The sequence below is a fragment of the Canis lupus genome, chromosome 1 (assembly GCF_048164855.1).
Source record: "Canis lupus baileyi chromosome 1, mCanLup2.hap1, whole genome shotgun sequence".
Lineage (NCBI taxonomy): Eukaryota > Metazoa > Chordata > Mammalia > Carnivora > Canidae > Canis > Canis lupus.
The window spans coordinates 71426636-71446264 of NC_132838.1; the positions used below are offsets into that span (position 1 = coordinate 71426636).

Below are 19629 nucleotides of genomic sequence, written 5' to 3' on the forward strand. Positions count from 1 at the left end.
AAGAGCTGTGAGTGGAATGAAGAATACAATTTGATATACCTAGAAATATACGAATTTTTCTGTGGAGGAACTAGAAACATAAAACCTGCCTTTCCTTCCTGGGAATGTGGAATAGAACTACCTTTTTAAAATAGTTGGTGGTTCAATAAATAGTTGCTTTAAGCCAGACATTTATTCTTAGATCGATCCTATAAACAGGTGGTATTGATTGGATTATGACTACATTTTTAGATTTAGGGAATTAAATCAGACTGTCACTTCCTTGAGGATGAGGACCTTGCATGGCTTCTTCACTACTGTGTCTCTAAGATCTGAAAGATGCTGGCATCTAAATTATTTATCACTAAATTGTTCATCAGTCTGACTAAGCACATGCATGCAGCATCAGTAATCAGGGACATCTACATAAAGAGAAAAACAAAATATTGAAGTATAATGAAAGCTATTAATCCAGCCGTAATAGGAAAAATAAGAATATTGTTGGGCTTGCTTACACTTAGTTTATGATACACTATAGTTTTTAAACATTTTAAAATTGTGAAATCCGAATCTAAATGCAGGGAAAAAAGGCATCAACATGAATGTATATTGAATGAATAATAACCTGTGCAGTCCTTGCCTAGATCATGAGATGGGATCACAAAATCTTCCTTACTCATTATTCTCTTATAATATACTTTTCTTGCTTTCTTTGTAATTATTCTAATACGCATTCCTGAATTATGTTTTGCTATTTTTGCATGTTCTGGAAAGAGAATACTGTTCTGCACATACTTAGGGTTGGATCTCAGAGCACATATATCAGTCAGCTAGGGCTCCCATAACAAAAACAACAGACTTAGGGGCTTAAACAACAAGAATGAGTTTTCTCACAGTTCTGGAAGTAAAAAGTCCAAGATCAAGGTGTCGGCAGGGTTGGTTTGAGGTATAAATTCTTTCTTTGGTGTTTTGATAGCTGCCTTCTTGCTATGCCTGACATGACCTTTTATGTTTTGTGCGTGCACTCCTGGTGTCTCCTCCTCTTCTTCTTCTTCTTTTTTTTTAAAGATTTATTTATTCATAGAGAGAGAGAGGCAGAGACACAGGCAGAGGGAGGAGCAGACTCCATGCGGGGAGCCCGACATGGGACTTGATCCCAGGTCTCCAGGATCACACCCTGGGTTGCAGGCGGCGCTAAACCACTGCACCACTAGGGCTGCCCTGGTGTCTCCTCTTCTTAGGAGGACATCGGTCCTATTGAGTTGGGCCCCATCCTTATGACCTCATTTAACCGTAACTACCTCTTAAAAACCCTATCTCCAGATAATAGTCACATGGGCATTAGGGCTTCAAATATGAATTTTAAGGGGACACAACTCGGTCTAAAATGGCACTTGTGGCATGAGTTTCTCTGGGAGGTCTATTAAGAAGTGGAATGGGGGACCCCTGGGTGGATCAGTGGTTGAGCATCTGCCTTTGGCTCAGGGCGTGATCCCAGATTCCCAGGATCGAGTCACACATCCGGCTGCCTGCATAGAGCCTTCTTCTCCCTCTGCCTGTGTCTCTGTTTCTCTCTGTGTCTCATGAATAAGTAAATAAAATCTTAAAAAAAAAAAAAAAAAAAGAAGTGGAATGGTTGCAGTAGTTGAGTAGATAACATCAATGTGTTCTCCAAAGTGGTGGTACTAGTTCACACTCCTGACAAAAGTGCGTTTAAGTCCCTGCTGCTCTGCCTTCTTGCCAATCCTTGATAGGTCAGTCATTTTATTTATTTTTTACTTTTTTGCTATTTTAATTACTATGTGTTGATATGTCAGTCATTTTAAATTGTGCTAATCTGGTGGGATATAATGCCCTCGGCTTTAATTTGCATTTTCTTGACTATTAATGAGGTTTTTTTAATGCCCATTTTGGATATCCTTTTTTGTGAAGTATTGGTTCAAGACTTGCCCATTTTTCTGTTGGGTTGATGTCTTTTTTTCACTGATCTGTTTAGGAGTTAAAAGAAAATTTATTAATGATAATCCTCTTGTTAATTACATACAGTATTGCAAATAGATTTTCTCCCTCTGGGGTGTATCTTTTTATTTTGTTTACATGTATTTATCATGTATTTCCTATCATAAGCAGTAATCCTAATTTAAAATTAGTTAAATTTTATCAGTCTTTTCCTTTATGATTAATCACTATTCTTAAGAAATCCTTCCTCAGTTTGAGGTTATGAATATATTTTTCTAGATAAAAGATATGTAGTTTTTTAGAATTAGGTTTTTAATCTGTTTGCAGTTAATTTGTGTGGATGGTGTGGGGTAATGGTTCAATTTCATTTTTTTTCCCAAATAATGGGCATTGGTATTCACATATTTTATTTCTGTGCTCTCCATGTCTTTTCATTTGTCTGTTTGGTTTTTTGCAACATTACCACACAGTCTTCATTCCTATAGCTTTGTGAAAAGTTTTGCTATCTACTAGAGCAAATCTTTCCTTTGTTCTTGATCCTTCAAATTTCTTTCTTTTTTTTTTTAAAGATTTTATTTATTTATTCATGAGAATACTCTGAGAGGAGAGAGAGAGAGGCAGAGACACAGACAGAGGGAGAAGCAGGCTCCATGCAGGGAGCCTGATGTGGGACTCGATCCCAGGTCTCCAGGATCAGGCCCTGGGCTGAAGGCGGCGCCAAACCGCTGAGCCACCCAGGCTGCCCAATCCTTCAAATTTCTATATGGATATTGGAAGCAGCTTGTCAAGTTTCAGAAAAATAACCTTTTGGGATTTTAATTGGGATTTCATTGATGTTATAAGTCAATTTGGGACAAATTGATATTTTAAAAATATGGAATATTTCAGTCTGTCAACATAGTATACGTATACCTTCTTTAATTGCCCTCAGTAAAACTTTATAATTTTCTCTGTAGAGGTCTAACATTTCTGTTAATTTATTCCAAGGTACTTCTTCCTTTTTTTCCTTTTTTGCTCTTACATATATCTTTAAAAAATATATTATTTGGAAAATTAGAGGGATATATTTTATAGTGTATTTATATATTATTTTATATCCACAAAATTATAGAACTAATTATTGAATTAATATATCATAATTTACTTCTGGTTTCCTTTAGATTTTTTCTTTTTTCTTTTTTAATTTTTATTTATTTATGATAGTCACACAGAGAGAGAGAGAGAGAGAGAGAGAGGCAGAGACATAGGCAGAGGGAGAAGCAGGCTCCATGCACCGGGAGCCCGACGTGGGATTTGATCCCGGGTCTCGAGGATCGCGCCCTGGGCCAAAGGCAGGCGCTAAACCACTGCGCCACCCAGGGATTCCCCTTTAGATTTTTTTCTACATTCACATTTCATCTGCAAAAAATGACAGTTTTGCTTCATTTTTTCCAACATTCTAACTTTTATTTCTTTTACATGCCTTAATGTATAGTGTAGGACCCTAGGTGCAATTTTGATTGAAATGGTTATACCGACATGTTTGATTTCAAAGAGAAAGTTTTTAACATTTCACATTAAGTGTGTTGTTTGCTGTAGGGTTTTTGTAGATACTTTATATGCCTGTTCCAGTTATCTTTTTTAGAAAGATTTTTTTATTTGGGAGGGTGGGGTGCCAAGGGAGAGGGAGAGAGAACCTCAAGCAGACTCCATGCCCAGCAGAGCCTGATGTGTATCTTGATCTCACAACTCTGAGGTCACGACCTGAGCCAAAACCAAGAGTTGGATACTTAACTGACTGTAACCATCCAGGTGCCCTGTTCCAATTATCTTATGCTGCATAACTTAGTGACTCAAAACAATAATCACTGTATTATTTCTCACATGTACTGTGGTTAAGGAATTAGGGACAGTTTTCAACTGGGTAGTTCTGGCTTAGGGCATCTGTATAGTTTCAGACAGACAATAGCAGAGTGGAAACAACAATGGGGGTTCTGGTTTGTGCAGCTGGAACCTGGTCCCAAATCTTTCTCTTCTTATTATCTCAGGCCTCTCTATATGTCACTCATGTAGGCTAGTTTGGGCTTCCTCACAAAATGGCAGGTTTCACGTGGTCAAAATTCTTACATAGTACTGAATTCTACAAGGGCGAGTGTTCCAGCAAGTAGGGAAAAACTACCTTGCTTTTTGTGATCTGGCCTCAAAGATCACATAGTATCATTTCATCTGTACATTATTAGTTGAAACAGTCCCATGCAATTTTAAATGGAAGGGACCTAGATCCTACCTCTGGATGGAAGGAAGTGTCAAAGTCATGTTTTAAGAGCATATGAAATGGGGAGTCCTGTTGCAGCCTTCATCTCTGATTATGGATTTGTCTATTTCTCTTGTTTTTTTATTTGTTTTGTTTTTTCTTTTTCTTGTTTTTAAAGACTTTATTTATTTGACAGAGAATGAGCACAAGCAGGGGGAGTGGCAGGCAGTGGGAGAGGGAGAAGCAGGCTCCCCACTGAGCAGGGAGCCAGATGCTGGGCTTGATCCCAGGACCCTGGGATTATGACCTGAAACTCATGAAGGCAGATGTTTAACAGACTGAGCCACCCAGGTGCTGCTCCGAGGATTTTTTTTTTTTATAAGTATAGTACGGTATTGTAGATGTGTCTTCTTTTTCTTATAATTTTCTTAACATTTTCTGTAGCTTACTTTATTGTAAGAGTATAGCATATAATACATATAACATAGAAAATACACGTTAATTGACTCTGTTATTGCTAAGGCTGCTGGTCAAATGTAGGCTGTTAATACTTAAGTTTTTGGGAAGTAATATTGTACATGGATTTTCAACTGTGCAGGGGGTTGTCATCCCTAAGCCCTGCATTGTTCAAGGGTCAACTGTATATGAGGTGTACCCTTTCTGTTTGAGTTCTTTTACATTTCCCTGGAAATTACAGCAAGCATACCTAACTTACCAAAATCTAAAGTTGATTAATAAATGTGTCTTCCTTGTCAACATTTACCTCTCCTCCCAATTTATTTTGCTCTTGTCAGCAGGTACTTTAATCCTCTAGCTTTATGTAAATCTCACAGTATGTTTTTCTTTTCTTTTTTCTTTAAACCATCAATATTTGTTTATATTTATCCATGTATATTTACCCATGTATTTATTGCTTTCTTTGCTTTTTTTTTCTTTTTTGCATCTCACACTTTCCACTTTCCTCCTGATTAAAGTATACCTCCTTTAGGATGTACTTTATTAATGGTCTGATTAAATTCCCTTAGTTTTTGTTTGTTTGTTTGAAAAAGACTACGGTTTTCTTTGCTTTTGAAAGATATTGTCATTGGGGGGTAGCATTCTAACTTGACTTTCGAGGAGGCAGTTTTGCGGTCTTCTGGCTTCCATTGTTTCTCTCTGGGTTTCTGTTTTCACTTTAGTTTTGGCCTAGGGACTCACTATTTTCCCACATACTTTTGGAAGTTTCCCTTCATACTTTTATGAAGGCTTTGAATTATTTTATGTAACATTGTTAATTGTTTTTAGTGGGGAGATTAATACAAATAATCTAGCCCATTGTTACTAAAAACTAGAAGTCAATATCGTTTTTATTTTGAATCATATAAGGAAAGGGGGCCAACTGATTCTTTTCAATGCCTAATAACTTCTAAAGTTATAATATTCCAGGATCAGTTGTAGGCTGCTAGCCAGATTGTTGTGAATGAAGGGGAAGGTCCTGGATCTGAGGTCCTCTATGTCTTCTTTCTTGAACAAATCTCCTAATAATAACATTTTATAAATTTGGGGGGGTAGATGACACTATTTCAAAATCCTTCAAAGAGTATCTTATCTGAGTTGCATGCTTAATGTCTTTTTAGTGGAAAAAGAAGTGCTAGGCTCACCTTAATAGCTATGGATTATTGTATCAGTCAAAAACTTTTCAGTTATTGTGTGACCTAATGAAAGGATATATATATATTTTTTTCGTTTTATGGAAGACTAGGTCTTACATGTCGTGTGTTTCTTCAGTATGTTTTGAACAATATTTCTCTTGATAATCAGAAGATAATTCAGGAGCTAAGAGCTCAGTTAAACCTAACTCAAATACTATTGTTAACATTGTTTAACCTTGGTAAATAGGTAATCATTATGCACCTTGAAAACAAATAAAGTAACTCCAAAGTAATGTGGCTGGTAGACACAACTTTTTGAAAGGGTCACCAAGCTTGTTAATTCCAGTGAGATCTGAACCTTTGTTGTTATCCAGAAAAGTGCATAATGCATAGGTAGCAAGTTTGTCCACCTTCTCAGGGGACCTTCTGAATCTTATGCATATACTATAAATACCCATTATTAGCTGAAACAGTCCCGTGCAATTTTGTTATCTGAAACCCAGGGGTTTCCACTTGAGAGAGATGCTTATTCAGAGCCTTCCTGTAGAGAAATAGTCTGCTAACGTTGTCAGGGTCAACATTTCTCTTTCAATGCAGCTCTACCCCACCCTGCCATGGTTATAGCTATCACTGCTCACCTAACTAATTTGGGCACATGGAGAAACTCATGATGTGTTTTAGGTTGTGAAAAATTCACAGCTGCTACAGGGAAATGGACTAGAATGATTTGCTTACTGACAGGGAGTGTCACCATTCATACATGTGAAGGAAAATCATTTTTGGAGTCCTAATCAAATATTCTCTCTTTTTTTTCATGGAAGCTGTTTCCTTTGCCTCTTCTCTACATTGGAAATCACATAAGTGGATTATCAAGCACAAGTAAATTAAGGTAGAGTGCAGGAGAATGGTTGATGGGAGGTTCTTGACTCATTTGTTTCCAATGGTACAAAGACCGAGTTTGACCTTGAAGGTACTGCATGGGCTACATACAGAAGACAATAATATTTAATAATTTAAGGAAATTAAATGGAGTTTTGAGTTTGATTTGCTAATATTTTTAGGAAAGTTAAAAAGTTGATTTTTTTTTTTTTTTATGATCAAGTCTGAACATAGAACATGAGATCTGTGGGCATCAAGACAGAGGTCTGATTTATCCAGGAGGATTTATTTATATTATATATCCAATATCCAATTCATTTCTCTGAATGGTTCTGTGCAACTGATTTCATCATGGTTTTGTAAAAGCAGGAACATTCTGTCAGATTTGGTATAGGTCAGGTTTGGTACAGAGGAAGAAAAGTGATAGATGTTATTTTTAAGTGCATTGTATACTTCTGAAATTTGCATTTGCATGTATTGCAGGGTCCTTTGATTAACTACTTTTGTTAAAAGTCACTGTAAAAAATGGAAATGAAAGTATAGAAAGACCAAGCCAACCATCAGAATACATGGTGCAAGATGTGTAGCCTAATTAACACAAATGAATAATGAGAAAATGAAGTTTGTGCAAAGAGTGACAGAGATGGAGGAAAACCCTGTGAGTTTGGTGAGAGTAAAAGGGGGCAGGTATGAGGTTGAGTAGAAGGAGAAGATCGTATAAAACTGAGAACTAAAATTAGACCTGTTGTCTTTCCTCTTATTTGGAAAGAACAGGTTGTGGTTGTAGAAAACAAAATGTGAAATATTGGTTTTAGTTATACATTTTAGTTGATTTTTGATAGTTTGCAGTTTATATTTAAGATCCTCTTATATAGTAAGAGGATCTATTTTGAGTTTCTTTATGAAAGATGTAGGCTCTATCTAGATTCTGTTTTTTGCATGTAGCTGTCCAATTGTTTGAGCATCATTTGTTGAAAAGATCATCCTTTCTCCATTGAATTATGTTTGCTCCTTTGTCAAAGATCAGTTGACTATATTTGTGTATATTTATTTCTGGGTTCTCTAATCTGTTTTGTTGCTCTATTTCATTTATTTGATGTTTCAATTCATCATATAAAGAATTCTTTTGATACTCACATTATCCCATCTCAGGCCAATGGAAGCCCCTTTGAGTTGTCTCTTATCTTCTAGAGCCCCAGTAGTTTCATTATTTCCTTGCTGTATACCACATGATGTCCCAGGCTTATTTTGGACTTTTCCTGCCATTTCTCCAAGGATCCCCTGGTTATTTTTAATGTTAGAGATTATGTGGAGGCCACAATCTGGGTACTGGATATTTTGTGAAGGACCAGCCAACACAATTTCTTGATGATTAACATGTGAGGTGAAACAAAGAAAGGAGACAAAGATGACTTCATGGTTTTGGAAGAATGGGATTGCCATTGATTGGATCTATGCCTGGGAGTAGGATTGTTGGTCATATGACAGTTCTCTATTTAAAATTTTGAAGAATTGTTGAACTGTTTCCCAAAGTGGCTACACTAATTTACACCAGCAATGTAAGAGGGCTACAACTTCTCTACATTCTTGCCAAATTTGTTGTTGTCTATCTTTTGGATTATGGCTGTTCTAGTAGTTGTGAAGTAGTACCTCATTATGATTTTGATTACATTTCTCCATTGTATTGTGGAGAAATTTGGCATGCTCTTGAAAAGAGCTCTTGAATTGATTATAATTGTATGGATTTATTTCTTGATTCTAAATCCTATTCCTTTGATTATATGTCCATAATCAATAACTAAATAATACTGCTCCTTCTAGACTCTGAAGGACTTGTTAAATTGATACGTTAGTGTTGAGAGCAAATATTATGGTCGTCTTACTGATCTTAGGGGGGAAACATTCAGCTTTTCATCATTAAATATACCTTTGCTTGCTTTTATTTTTTTTAATTTTTTTAAAAAGATTTTGTTTATTCATAGTGACAGAGAGAGAGAGAGAGAGAGAGGCAGAGACACAGGCAGAGGGAGAAGCAGGCATCATACAGAGAGCCCGACGTGGGACTTGATCCAGGGTCTCCAGGATCACACCCTGGGCTGCAGGCGGCGCTAAACCGCTGCACCACCAGGGCTGCTCCTTACTTGCTTTTAACAGACATCATCTAAAAATACTTTTTGGAATTAATTGACTTTTGGCTTGCTTTGAAAAAGGCACTTCTAACCATTCTCATAAGACATCTTTAAGTTGTGGATATAAAGTTCCTGAAAATTCATTCCTACCTGCTCTCTGGATGTGGTGTCATCGATGACATGAAACCCCTCCTCAAGTCTGGTTATGAGGAGCTGGCCACTACCCTCCTGGGTCTGGTTCTCACTTTCTTTCTTCAGGTCACCATCTACTCAGGGTCATACCTGGAAGCAGATGGAAGTGGGCTGTTCCAGCCCAGGCAGTTCGTTGACTGTGCATTGAACTATGTCTTGGAGTCTCTGGCTTTTGAGAGCCACTGAAAGGTTTTTCAGGATTTTTAAAAGACAGTGAATATAGCTTTATTACATAAAATTTTGGGGAAAAATAATCCATAATTTTATCCTTTAACATACTATTTTAAATGTTGATTTCAGTCTTTTCCCATATGTAAACTGTCTTGTTTCAGTTGTAGACTACATGGTTCTGTGTCCTCCTTGTTTTATTTAATATTCATTTTTTAAAGATTTTGTTTATTTATTCATGAGAAACAGAGAGAGAGAGAGGCAGAGACACAGGCAGAGGGAGAAGCAGGCTCCATGCAGGGAGCTCAACATGGGACTCAATCCAGATCCCGGGATCACACCCTGAGCCAAAGGCAGATGCTCAACCACTGAGCCACCCAGGTGTCCCAGTATAAAGTTTTATATTATATAGGTAACATACCATGTTCCCTCAAGTAGATGTGTCATATTTATTTTATCATTATTTTATGTGACTTTTAAGTTATTTTTGATGTTTTCCCCAAGACACAATTGCAGTGAACATATTTGTGCACATGATTTTTTTCTTTTGTATTATTACCTTTGGTTAAGTTTCCCAAAAGAAATAATTAGGTCCAAGTTTAGCACCACTGAATGACTGTTCATACATAGTTTCAACTTGATTTGACAAAGGGTGTGTTTGTTGGTTTACATTGCATACACTCTTTTAGAATGGGCTTTGTAATTTTAGCACAATCTTTGCAGTAGTTGAATAGCATGGTTTTTAAAAATTATTAATAAGTGAAAAAAATTGCTAATAAGTGAAAGTGGCCTGAAACTATTTTTTTTAAAGATTTTATTTATTTATTCATGAGAGACACAGAGAGAAAGAGAGGCAGAGACACAGGCAGAGGGAGAAGCAGGCTCCATGCAGGGAGCCTGACATGGGACTCTATCCTGAGTTTCCAGGATCATGCTCTGGGCTGAAGGCGGCACTAAATCGCTGAGCCACCCAGGCTGCCCGGCATGAAACTATTAAATCTCCATTTCTTTTTATTATTTAATGTGATTTGCTAATAGCATATGTGAGAATTAAGGTTAATTTCTTATATTTAATTTGGAAAGTTAGTGGGCTTAGTTAAAAATGTAAAATATGTTTAAAAAAATACTTGGTGTCTGATGTTATTATACATGAATCTTTTCCCAACAGCTTGCCGATGTTCACCGTGCTCAGGAAATTTACCATTCCACTCACTTTACTCCTGGAAACCATCATACTTGGGTGATTTTTGTTTTTCCTCTATTCCTCTAGTGTCTTTCCCTTCACCCCACATTATTTTTGCATAGCAAATTCTCAACATCTATTTTTCCAAATAGTTAACTTGAACTGCTAGTTGCAGTAACTTAGGGCCCCTTGGTTTACTCACTTAAAAGTATCTCCTGTTTCCATGATTTCTTAAGAACATAATGAGTGACTTTTTTTACTTTTTTTGCTTGTAACTTTATATTTAAATGTTTATAATAGAAAATTATTTTAAAAACGCAACAATGCACCAACAAATGTAAATATGTTTCCTAGATGGAATATACACTGATTTTGGAATACAGAGGAAAAATTGTCCATGTATACATACCAGATCGGAATGCAGGAAATCACAGAAATCCATTCTGCTGCAGTGATTATGATGTAACATAGGAATAAATTAATAAAATTTAATTTAATTTTTATAAAAATCTTTCATAAAGATACTCAAGCTGATTTCAAAAAGATGATTCTTAATTTTGCTGTGAAGATTATTTAGCGATGAAATTTGGATGATGGCTCAGTGTTCAAAGTCCTGCTTTTGAATTTTACCTTAATCTTTGGGTGCTTGATATAAGACTGAGTAGAACTGCTAGCAGGGCCTCTTCTCCATTTTGTCATACATCTGTCCAATGAGAACGGAAATACATTTATATTAGATGAGACAGCTGATTAAGAAATAGATTTGGTGTGATTTATTAACCCACTTATAGATACTTACAGTGCTTTCTTTATGTAAATTGATATCTGTTTGATGTTAGCTATAAAACTGTGAACAATGTCTATATTCAGTTGAAGAATTATAATCCATGTGTTTTTCCTCTCCTCCTCCTTTCTTTTTCTGTCCATCCATCCATCTATTTATTTATTACAGGAAACAGTATTCCTTGAACATCATTGCCAGTGTTTTTACCATCATACTTGGTGCTTTCATAGCAGCTGGGTAAGACTTTGGACTGTTTCTGGTCAATAAGCTCTTTGTGCCTCTGACAATAGGCCCCACCCCGCCCTCATTTTCCATTTTCCATCTGGCTGCAGTTCAATTGAGCAGCCAAGAGACAAGTCTGTTGATGTTAGTGGATTCCCCATGTGTTCCTGTGAAAGTCAGATGGGGTTCCAACTTGGCCAGAACATTTCTGAGAACGTATAATGGGAACGTTAGAAGCTATGAATATAGCTTTTCTTCATAAAAAGGAATAAGCTATATGCTTTTATTACTGAGTGATTGTCTTCAATACAAAAAATTTACTTGAAAAGTTCTTGGGCATTTGGTCAAGAACAACAGCTTTATAAAGCCCTTGTATGCTGATTTGTTTTATCACCTGGGATGTCTTAGCAGTCTGTTTCCAAGGGTGGGATACTCTCATTAAATGTATTTGTATATTTGGGACATGAGCCAGTGCATGACCAAATTGACCCTTGAGCAACACAGGGATGAAGGGCTCAACAACCCTCCCCCACAACTCTCCGCACCCACATAGTGGAAAATCCAAGTGTAACTTTCGACTCCTTAAAAATTTCACTACTAATAGCCTATTGTTGACAGGAAGCTTAACTGATAACATAAATAATTGATTAACATGTATTTTGTATGCTATGTGTACTATATAGTGTATTCCTAAAATAAAGCAAGCTAGGAAAAGTGTTAAGAAAAACCTAAGGAAGAGATAATACATTATGCTACTGTACTGAATTTATTGAAAAAAAATCTATGGATAAATGGACCAGCACAGTTCAAACCTGGGTTGTTTGGGGTCAACTATGGTATCTTATTCGGTAATATGCAAGAGCAGGAATGAGGACTCCCAGGTTTGCATTTGAAAGCAGACCCTCAGACTCCTGGCTTTTATATCCTAGTGGTTAATAAAGTATGTTTGGGTCCAAGACTTAGCCTGGCCCCTTGCCAGCTCAACCTCTCTGTGCCTCAGTTATACTCATCTGTAAAGTAAAGAATGCAATGGAAAAGAAAAACCTACCTGAATGAAGGGAAGAATGCCAAGATTGGATGAATTTCAGTTAAACTAGTTTCCTTAACTGATTTAGAAATCAGAGTTCTGGGGGTGCCTGGGTGGGCTCAATTGGTTAAGCGTCCAGTTCTTCATTTCAGCTCAGGTCATGATCTCGGGGGTCCCTAGGTTGGGCCCTGCGTCTGGCTCCATGCTTAGTGCAGAGCCTGCTTCTCCCTGCCCCTCTCTCTGCTCCCTCTCTCTTTTAAATAAATAAAATCTTTTTTTTTTTTTTTTTAATAAGGGTTCTGGATCACCAGTTGCAAAATAAATAAGGATATGGGTATTATCCTAGTCTCCTGGCTTACTAGCTATATAATCAGGACAGGCTATTTAACCTCCTTGCACCCCAGTTAGTTCAACTAGAAAATGAAGATTAGAATAGACCCACCTAGTAGGGTCTTTGTGTGAATTAGACGAGATAACAATAAACTGAGGTTTACACGAGTGCGTGGCCAAATTCAACAGAAACATGTGGAGTGTTAAGTCGTGGGCTGCCTGGCGCCCTTCCAGGTGCTGGGGAACCCAGCAGGAAACAGAATGGACACGGAGCTTCCTTTTTACTTGGCGGAGACAATGATCAAAACAGAAGATATAGCAGGCCAGATGGTGACATACTAGCAATCTATTTTTTACTATAAATGTGTTTAGCCCTTTGTCTGGACCAAGGTTTGTTATTTCTGGTTTCGTGTGTGATGTCCTCGGCCACGGCCGACTTGAGCTCCTGCAAGCACTGGTGGAGCCCACAGGCCCAGCAACATTGATAGCCTGTGTCTTCATGAAGATTCTGTTTCAAAGAAGTCAGAGGAGCAAAGTGGCTGAAAGAGGGAGGCCCTGTGTGAAGAGTACACCCATCCCACAGGGCCTTGGGGTGTCCGCTGGGCAGCCTCTCTTTTCTAAGCTTCTTAGAGCTCAGTTTGGAAACTCCTGACAGAGCCAGTCATGCACTTTTACAAGGTAACGGGTCTGTGGAGCCCTGGTGAGGAGTGGCACTTCAGACGCTGTGTCTTTCCAGGCCTGGTGAATAGAAATTCAGCTCATCGTTACCACATGTGACATTCTCATGAGCCGAAGGGGTAAATAGGGTTTTGAGAGCATCTAACTTGCCCCCAAGAGCTGGCTTGGAAGAGCACTTCTGGACTCTTCCCTTCCTCAGCACCCAGAGAATGGGCACTGTGCGTGGGGGACAAGCAGCCTTCGTAGCTGCAGGCCTGCCATGACCCCACTGTGCTGTCCTCCTGTGGATCTCCTCATCCAAATGCAACTGTAGAACTGGTTCAGTCAGAGGGGCCGGGTTGCACTGCTGCAACCAACAGCTCCCATGTCCACACCCCAAATGTGTTCTGATCCTGCCGCCCACTCAGACCAGCCGAGCTGGGCTTAAGGCCACGGTGGGGCCATGGCGGCCACGTCGGGGCTCATCGTAGCTACTCAGGGGTGAGGCTGATGGAAGCCCTGCCTTAGAAGGGACGTCCTTACTTATCCAGGAGAGAAGAGGGCCTGTGGGCAAGCCTGCTTTGGCTTTTCAACCTTTTGCCTGGAAATGCCATGTGTTGTCTTCTCTTACATTTTATTTGCCAATGCAAGTCACGTGGCCAGAAAAAGTTGAAATACTATGTCTGTGAACAGCCCTAAATGGCAACTACAAGAGTTAAGTAACCATGAATTGGCTTTCATTTATTGAAGCAAGTAAATTCTTTTCAAGCTTCTGTGCTTTTACCAGTGGCCTAAACAACTGGTGCTGGGGACAGTGGCCCCTGGAGCAGGAGGCCTGAACTCTGGGAATTGCCCTCAGGCTCTCTGAGGGAGTGAGTGACTCCCTTCCCCTCCCCTAGAACCCTGGCTTTTTTATCCATTCAGCTTTGCCATTTTATGGAACAGCAGACTCTTGTTAACATGGAGCCAAATGTGTGTAGACATGAGATTTGGGAGATTCTATTTCTTGTGATTGAGCCCAGAGATTTTGATTTATGATGATCTAAAGTGAATTTGCATTCTTACAAATATATCATACCAGCAGGAGCCTCAGGCAAATTGGCCTAATTTGCATTCAGATTTTGATTAATTTTTTGCCTCTTTATTTCCTTCTCCTCAGTTAGAAATAGCCTTTAAAAAATTCATTTTTTAAATATTGCAGGGGATCAGGATATGCCACTCCAAAATTTGCCGCTTTGGCATAAACATTATTTTGAACTGGTGGCATTAATTGAGAATCAACAGATGTAGGAAGAGTTCTATCTTCCCCTTTCCTGCCTAAAAGCAGACCATAAATATCCCTTTGTAGAGGTGGTCTCACCTGCACCCCCCACCCCCCCCTTCTCCAGTAATAGGAAGGCAGTTCTTATCACTGGTGATAGAGAATCGGTAGCAAGATGAGTCTGCATAAATACAGCTCCTACAATAACTCTTATCTTCAAGTAGTTTCATCCATGAATTTCCTAGCCCTTTTCCCATAATTTATTTGTTCCTTGGAATCCAAACTTCTTCTTTTTTAAAATGGTATATAAGCCTTAGAGTCTAATTACTTATTTGAAATTTTTTGTGAACTCCCGTATATGTAAAATATTTACTTAAAGTCATATTCCTTTTCTCTTGTTAACCTGTCAGTCAAACTTGAAGGCTCCAGTCACTGAACCTAAGAGGGTAGAGGAAACCTTGATGCTGGGTATTTATGAATTATGACATGGGTCTGGTACTGTCTGTAAGATCAAGTGTAGTAGGTGAGTCATATCATGGCTCAGCCGCTCTCTCCTTCCTGTGCCATATCCCCCTGAACATTTTTATACTAGTATTATTTGTGTAAAGTGGAAATTGAAGAGAAGAGGTTTCAAAAGAATGGGGCGAAAGGAACCTTAGAGAAGTTGCAGAGAAGGAACGGATCTCTGCCTTGCCATTCTGCTGGACAGGGGTGGGGGGTGCTGGTGGATGATGGGACCGGCTGGGCACCAGATGGGGGGTGTCAGTTCCTCATTGGACCCTCTTTGCCCCAGTAACTGCTCAGCTGTCCCCAAAGGACTGTACCCTGGAGATGGCCCTGTTGATTACAATAAGCAAAGCCACTGGGTGGGTTGGACAAACCATTCCCCTTAAAAAAAGCAGGGCTCACCAATTATTATGCCGGCGGATCTTTAGCCAAAGAAAGGGCTTTGCAGTAAAGGAAGATGGCTAATGTCCCTCTGGTTTTAAGCCATTCATGATTAAATTGAAGCCACCTGATGGCCTGGTTTTGTTTTGTCTGAAGGCAAGGCAGAGGAATTAACCACAGAAGGGGAAAAATCTGCCAGAGGAAGAAAAGGTAGTTACCAGCATCACAAGTGGATTTGATTAGGGAAAGATAAAACAGGCAGGCAGGCTTTGAAGGCCAAGTTGTGTTGTGAGTTTCTGAATAATCGTCCTCCTTTTTGTGTTCTCCCTCCCAGTTCTGACCTTGCCTTTAACTTGGAAGGCTATATTTTTGTATTCCTGAATGATATCTTCACAGCAGCAAATGGAGTTTATACCAAACAGAAAATGGACCCAAAGGTACCAGATCTTCACTCCTAGGGTTTTTGGGCTTTTGTCATCTGGACCCTGAAATTGCATGTGAAAAAAAAAAAAAAAAAAGATTGTAAAGTTGTCATATAATTTAATTTACATGGTACGCTTTATAAATCACTAATTTCTTTTCAGTTATCTTTTTCAGTCTGTATGGAGTCTTGTGACCCCTGAACTTGCAAAGTTTTGGGGTGAAAATCAGGGAGGGAAAAGGTACCACTATTTTGGATGCAAAATCAGAATATAGAAAGAGATTATTTTGAAAGGCCAACTAGAAGAAGTTTTTTCGCCATCCTCCTCAGTGACCAGGGCAAAGTCAGGGGTATTCTAAAGCAACTGAGTTTGAGTCTGAAGGTGTGGGTTACAGAGAGGAGTTGTGCTGCTGACGGGTCACTGTGACTCGGACCGACTTCTCCAAGGGTCAGATTCCTCTGTGGAGTGGCCCAGGTTGCAGGGCCGACCCAGCAGGAAGTTCCCTTCCTGGCAGTGACTGAGCAGGCCCCCCATGGCGACCAGATGAGTGCGTCTCGATGGGGCTCCCCCCGAGTCCAAGTCCAGGCCCCTGCCCACCCTCCCCACTCCCCCAGCTGTTTCAGAAGCTTGGGAGGATGAGCCAGGCATATGTTGCTTTGTTCCAAGTTCTTTGTGTTGAGTGAGGGAGTTTGCTCTGATGGACAGATTTATTTCTATGAGCTGTTTTTTTTCTGTGCGGACTCCTTTGTTTTTTACTGGTGGCAGTTTTACAAAAACAGGTTTGTTGCCCTTTGAGGGTCACAATATGTCACCATTCATGAAAAATGGTGAAGTGCTGTAGTCACATTAATGCAAGATTAGAAAGCAAGAAACCTGATGTTTTAACCCTGCTGCTCCTTAACAGAAAGAGCAGATGTTTTTAAGGAGTTCTGTTTATATTAACATTTTAAATGTTCTTTATTTTGTTCCAGATTTCCTATTTTGAATACAATACTTTAAAAAAATACCCAATTAGAATGTTAGAGATGGGTGGGACCTCAGAGGTCCTCCATGTTCATTTGTTTTATTTCCCATTTTTGTGTAAAACAAATGTTTATTTTGCTATCATGATGTACTTGAAGGGAAGCCTTTTACATGAGGAATTTGATTAAAAAAAAAGGAATTTGCTGAATATATTCCAATATAAAGTTGGTCAGAATAATTTTTTTCAGAATAATTTTTAACTCAATAAATACATAGTTGTATAATTGGCCCTTGGAAATCTGATGCTTTATATTTCAAAAATTCAATGTTTTCTTTGTTTTTATAGGAGTTAGGGAAATATGGAGTGCTTTTCTACAATGCCTGCTTCATGATTATACCAACTCTTATCATCAGTGTCTCTACTGGAGACCTTCGACAGGTGAGATGGTGACAGTCATGACATTCCTGCTGAGCAGTCTTTTAAAGCCTTAATAGGTAACTTCTGGTGGTAACTGCAGTGGGAACCGTCCCAGTAACCAGGAGTACCAGGAGGGCCCAGGAAAGTAAGGTCTGTGATATCCAGAGTAACACCTTTTGGCACAACCCTTTCTGTGCTGTTTATTTTTAGACATGTGGGAAGCAGCAAGAAGTAGTCAAAAGAACTCTGGACTTGAAGCTTTTTTTGAAAACAATCACAGCAAAAATCTGAGTTTGAGTTTTAATATCCCTATTTGCTGATGTTGGATCCTGGGAAAACTAACTTAGAAGGGGATTTTAACAGTTTTAAAATGGGTTTATCTGCTACCTTTATAATGGACATTTTGAATCCTATGCAAAGCAGAATCATTTAATGGATCTCACATACCCACCACCCAGTGTCAACACTTTTTGGCATTTTGCCATTCTTATTTCATCTATTCATTTTTCATTTATTCATCTGCTTTCATTTTTTTTCCTCCTGGAATATTTTAAAGCAAATTCCAGACATCATGGCATTTTGCACCAAAATATTCCAGGACATATATTTGAATTTTGAGAATGTGTTGTGCATTTGGCATTTGCCCTGCTCATGTGTCTGCTGCACACAGATGAGAGACAAGTAAAATGGGCAATTAGTAGAAATAGAGGCGGCCCAGTTGGAGGGAGTGAAGGCCAGTCTCTCAGTCTACAGGGTTAATATTCACGCCGTAGCACCCACAGTGATGGTCTTGAAGTGTGTCAGCCCCTGCCAAACTCTACTTTCTCATAAAGTTGCTAGCCACACCACTTCTAAGAATTTTGCCTGTATCTCAAGGGAGATGTTTAAGTTCATGTGAGAAAATTTGCTAGGCAAAAATGATGGTTCGGCCTGGCCTCTGCCCACAGAACTAGCCCTCAGACATTAACTCTCCTGTTGCTCCATCTGGTGTGCGGTTCAGAGGGGCCCTGTGCAAATAGCATGCCCCCTCCATGTGCCAGTGTTTATGAGTTTACTAATCATCATGCTTCTGTGGTGCACACAGGTTGAGTAGATCCCATTTGTTGGAATACTTTGAGAAGGCTGCAGGCTCCTGTGGGTTCCTTGGGTGGATGTCAGGGCTCTTGTTCTCTCTCAAAGCTATACTTTCTCATTTGTACAATTTCTTTCCAAAAGAGGGGACAGCAGAAGGCTTAGCAGCAGGGTTATGAATGGCATGGTGAGCAGAAACTGAATTTTAGGTTACCTTATGAATTAAATCCGCTAGATGTATCATCTTAATAATTTATAACATTGTTTCAGTAGGAATGTATGTTCCCACATCTAAACCATTGCTTTATCAACTTGTGGCATGTGCTCTCAGAAGTTTCACCTGCTTGTGGGATGCCCAGGTGGGGCACCTGTGTGGCTTGTGGGGCGCCTGGGTGGCTCAGTTGGTTGAGTGTCTGACTCTTGGTTTCAGCTCAGGTCATGATCTCAGGGTCATGGGAAGGCCCCCCCCCCCCCCACCATAGGCCCTGCGCTCAGCAGGGAGTCTGCTTCAGAGTTCTCCCCCTCTGCCCGTCCTCCCTCTTGTGCATGCGCACATACTCTCTCTCTCTAATAAATCTTAAAAAAAAAAGAAAAAAGTTTCACCTGCTTGTAATACTTAGGATTGCAGAATTATTATACTTTCTCAATTAATACTAAAGATAATATCTAATATTTACTGAGAACTTATTCTGTCATTGTTGAAAGCATTATACGTTAACTGTTTTACTGCTTTCCACAACAGTGCTCTGAGGAGAGGGTACTGCTAATTAGCTTTTAGACAAGGAATCTAGAGCACAGTGTTTAAATAGCTTCCAGGTACAGGTGGTACATCCAGGCAGCCTGGCTCTGGAGCACTTCCTCCACTGTAATCCTAGTTACTTTATTGTATCTGAAAAGTGTTTGTTTCTTTCCTTCATGCATGAAAAACCATAACCCATCACTTATGTCTTAGAAAGTACAAGTGGCCAAACATATACTTTAACTTATTAAATAGTGGTGTTCTAGGAGAATATTATGCTCCTATTCTGGATTTGTACTGAACTATCTCAGTATTTACCCTGTGTAGCCTCTTCTGTTTGACCAGGTTCCTAGGATTTCAAACAGAAGATCCTCTAGGTATCTTAGAGCCCCCCGGTTGTGGTTACTATTCACTGTAATTCCAGATGGATCAGAGCTAAATATATAGATTTATTTAAAAATCTGTAAGAAAATTATAATTTAGATAAAAATAGA

The 19629-nt window shown here is 39.0% G+C and overlaps 1 protein-coding gene across 9 annotated transcripts in view; it reads left to right on the plus strand.

Moving 5' to 3' along the window:
- The window catches only part of SLC35D2 (solute carrier family 35 member D2), a 57359-nt gene that overhangs the window by 13760 nt on the left and 23970 nt on the right, over positions 1-19629 (plus strand). For 8 of the 9 annotated variants that reach the window (XM_072834474.1, XM_072834484.1, XM_072834494.1 and 5 more), the window contains exons 4-8: positions 6624-6691; positions 10339-10410; positions 11306-11374; positions 15857-15959; positions 17254-17346. In XM_072834474.1, coding sequence (XP_072690575.1) covers positions 6624-6691; positions 10339-10410; positions 11306-11374; positions 15857-15959; positions 17254-17346 — 405 coding nt within the window. The remainder of the gene's footprint in view (positions 1-6623; positions 6692-10338; positions 10411-11305; positions 11375-15856; positions 15960-17253; positions 17347-19629) is intronic. The other variant, XM_072834518.1, reaches the window with a different exon arrangement.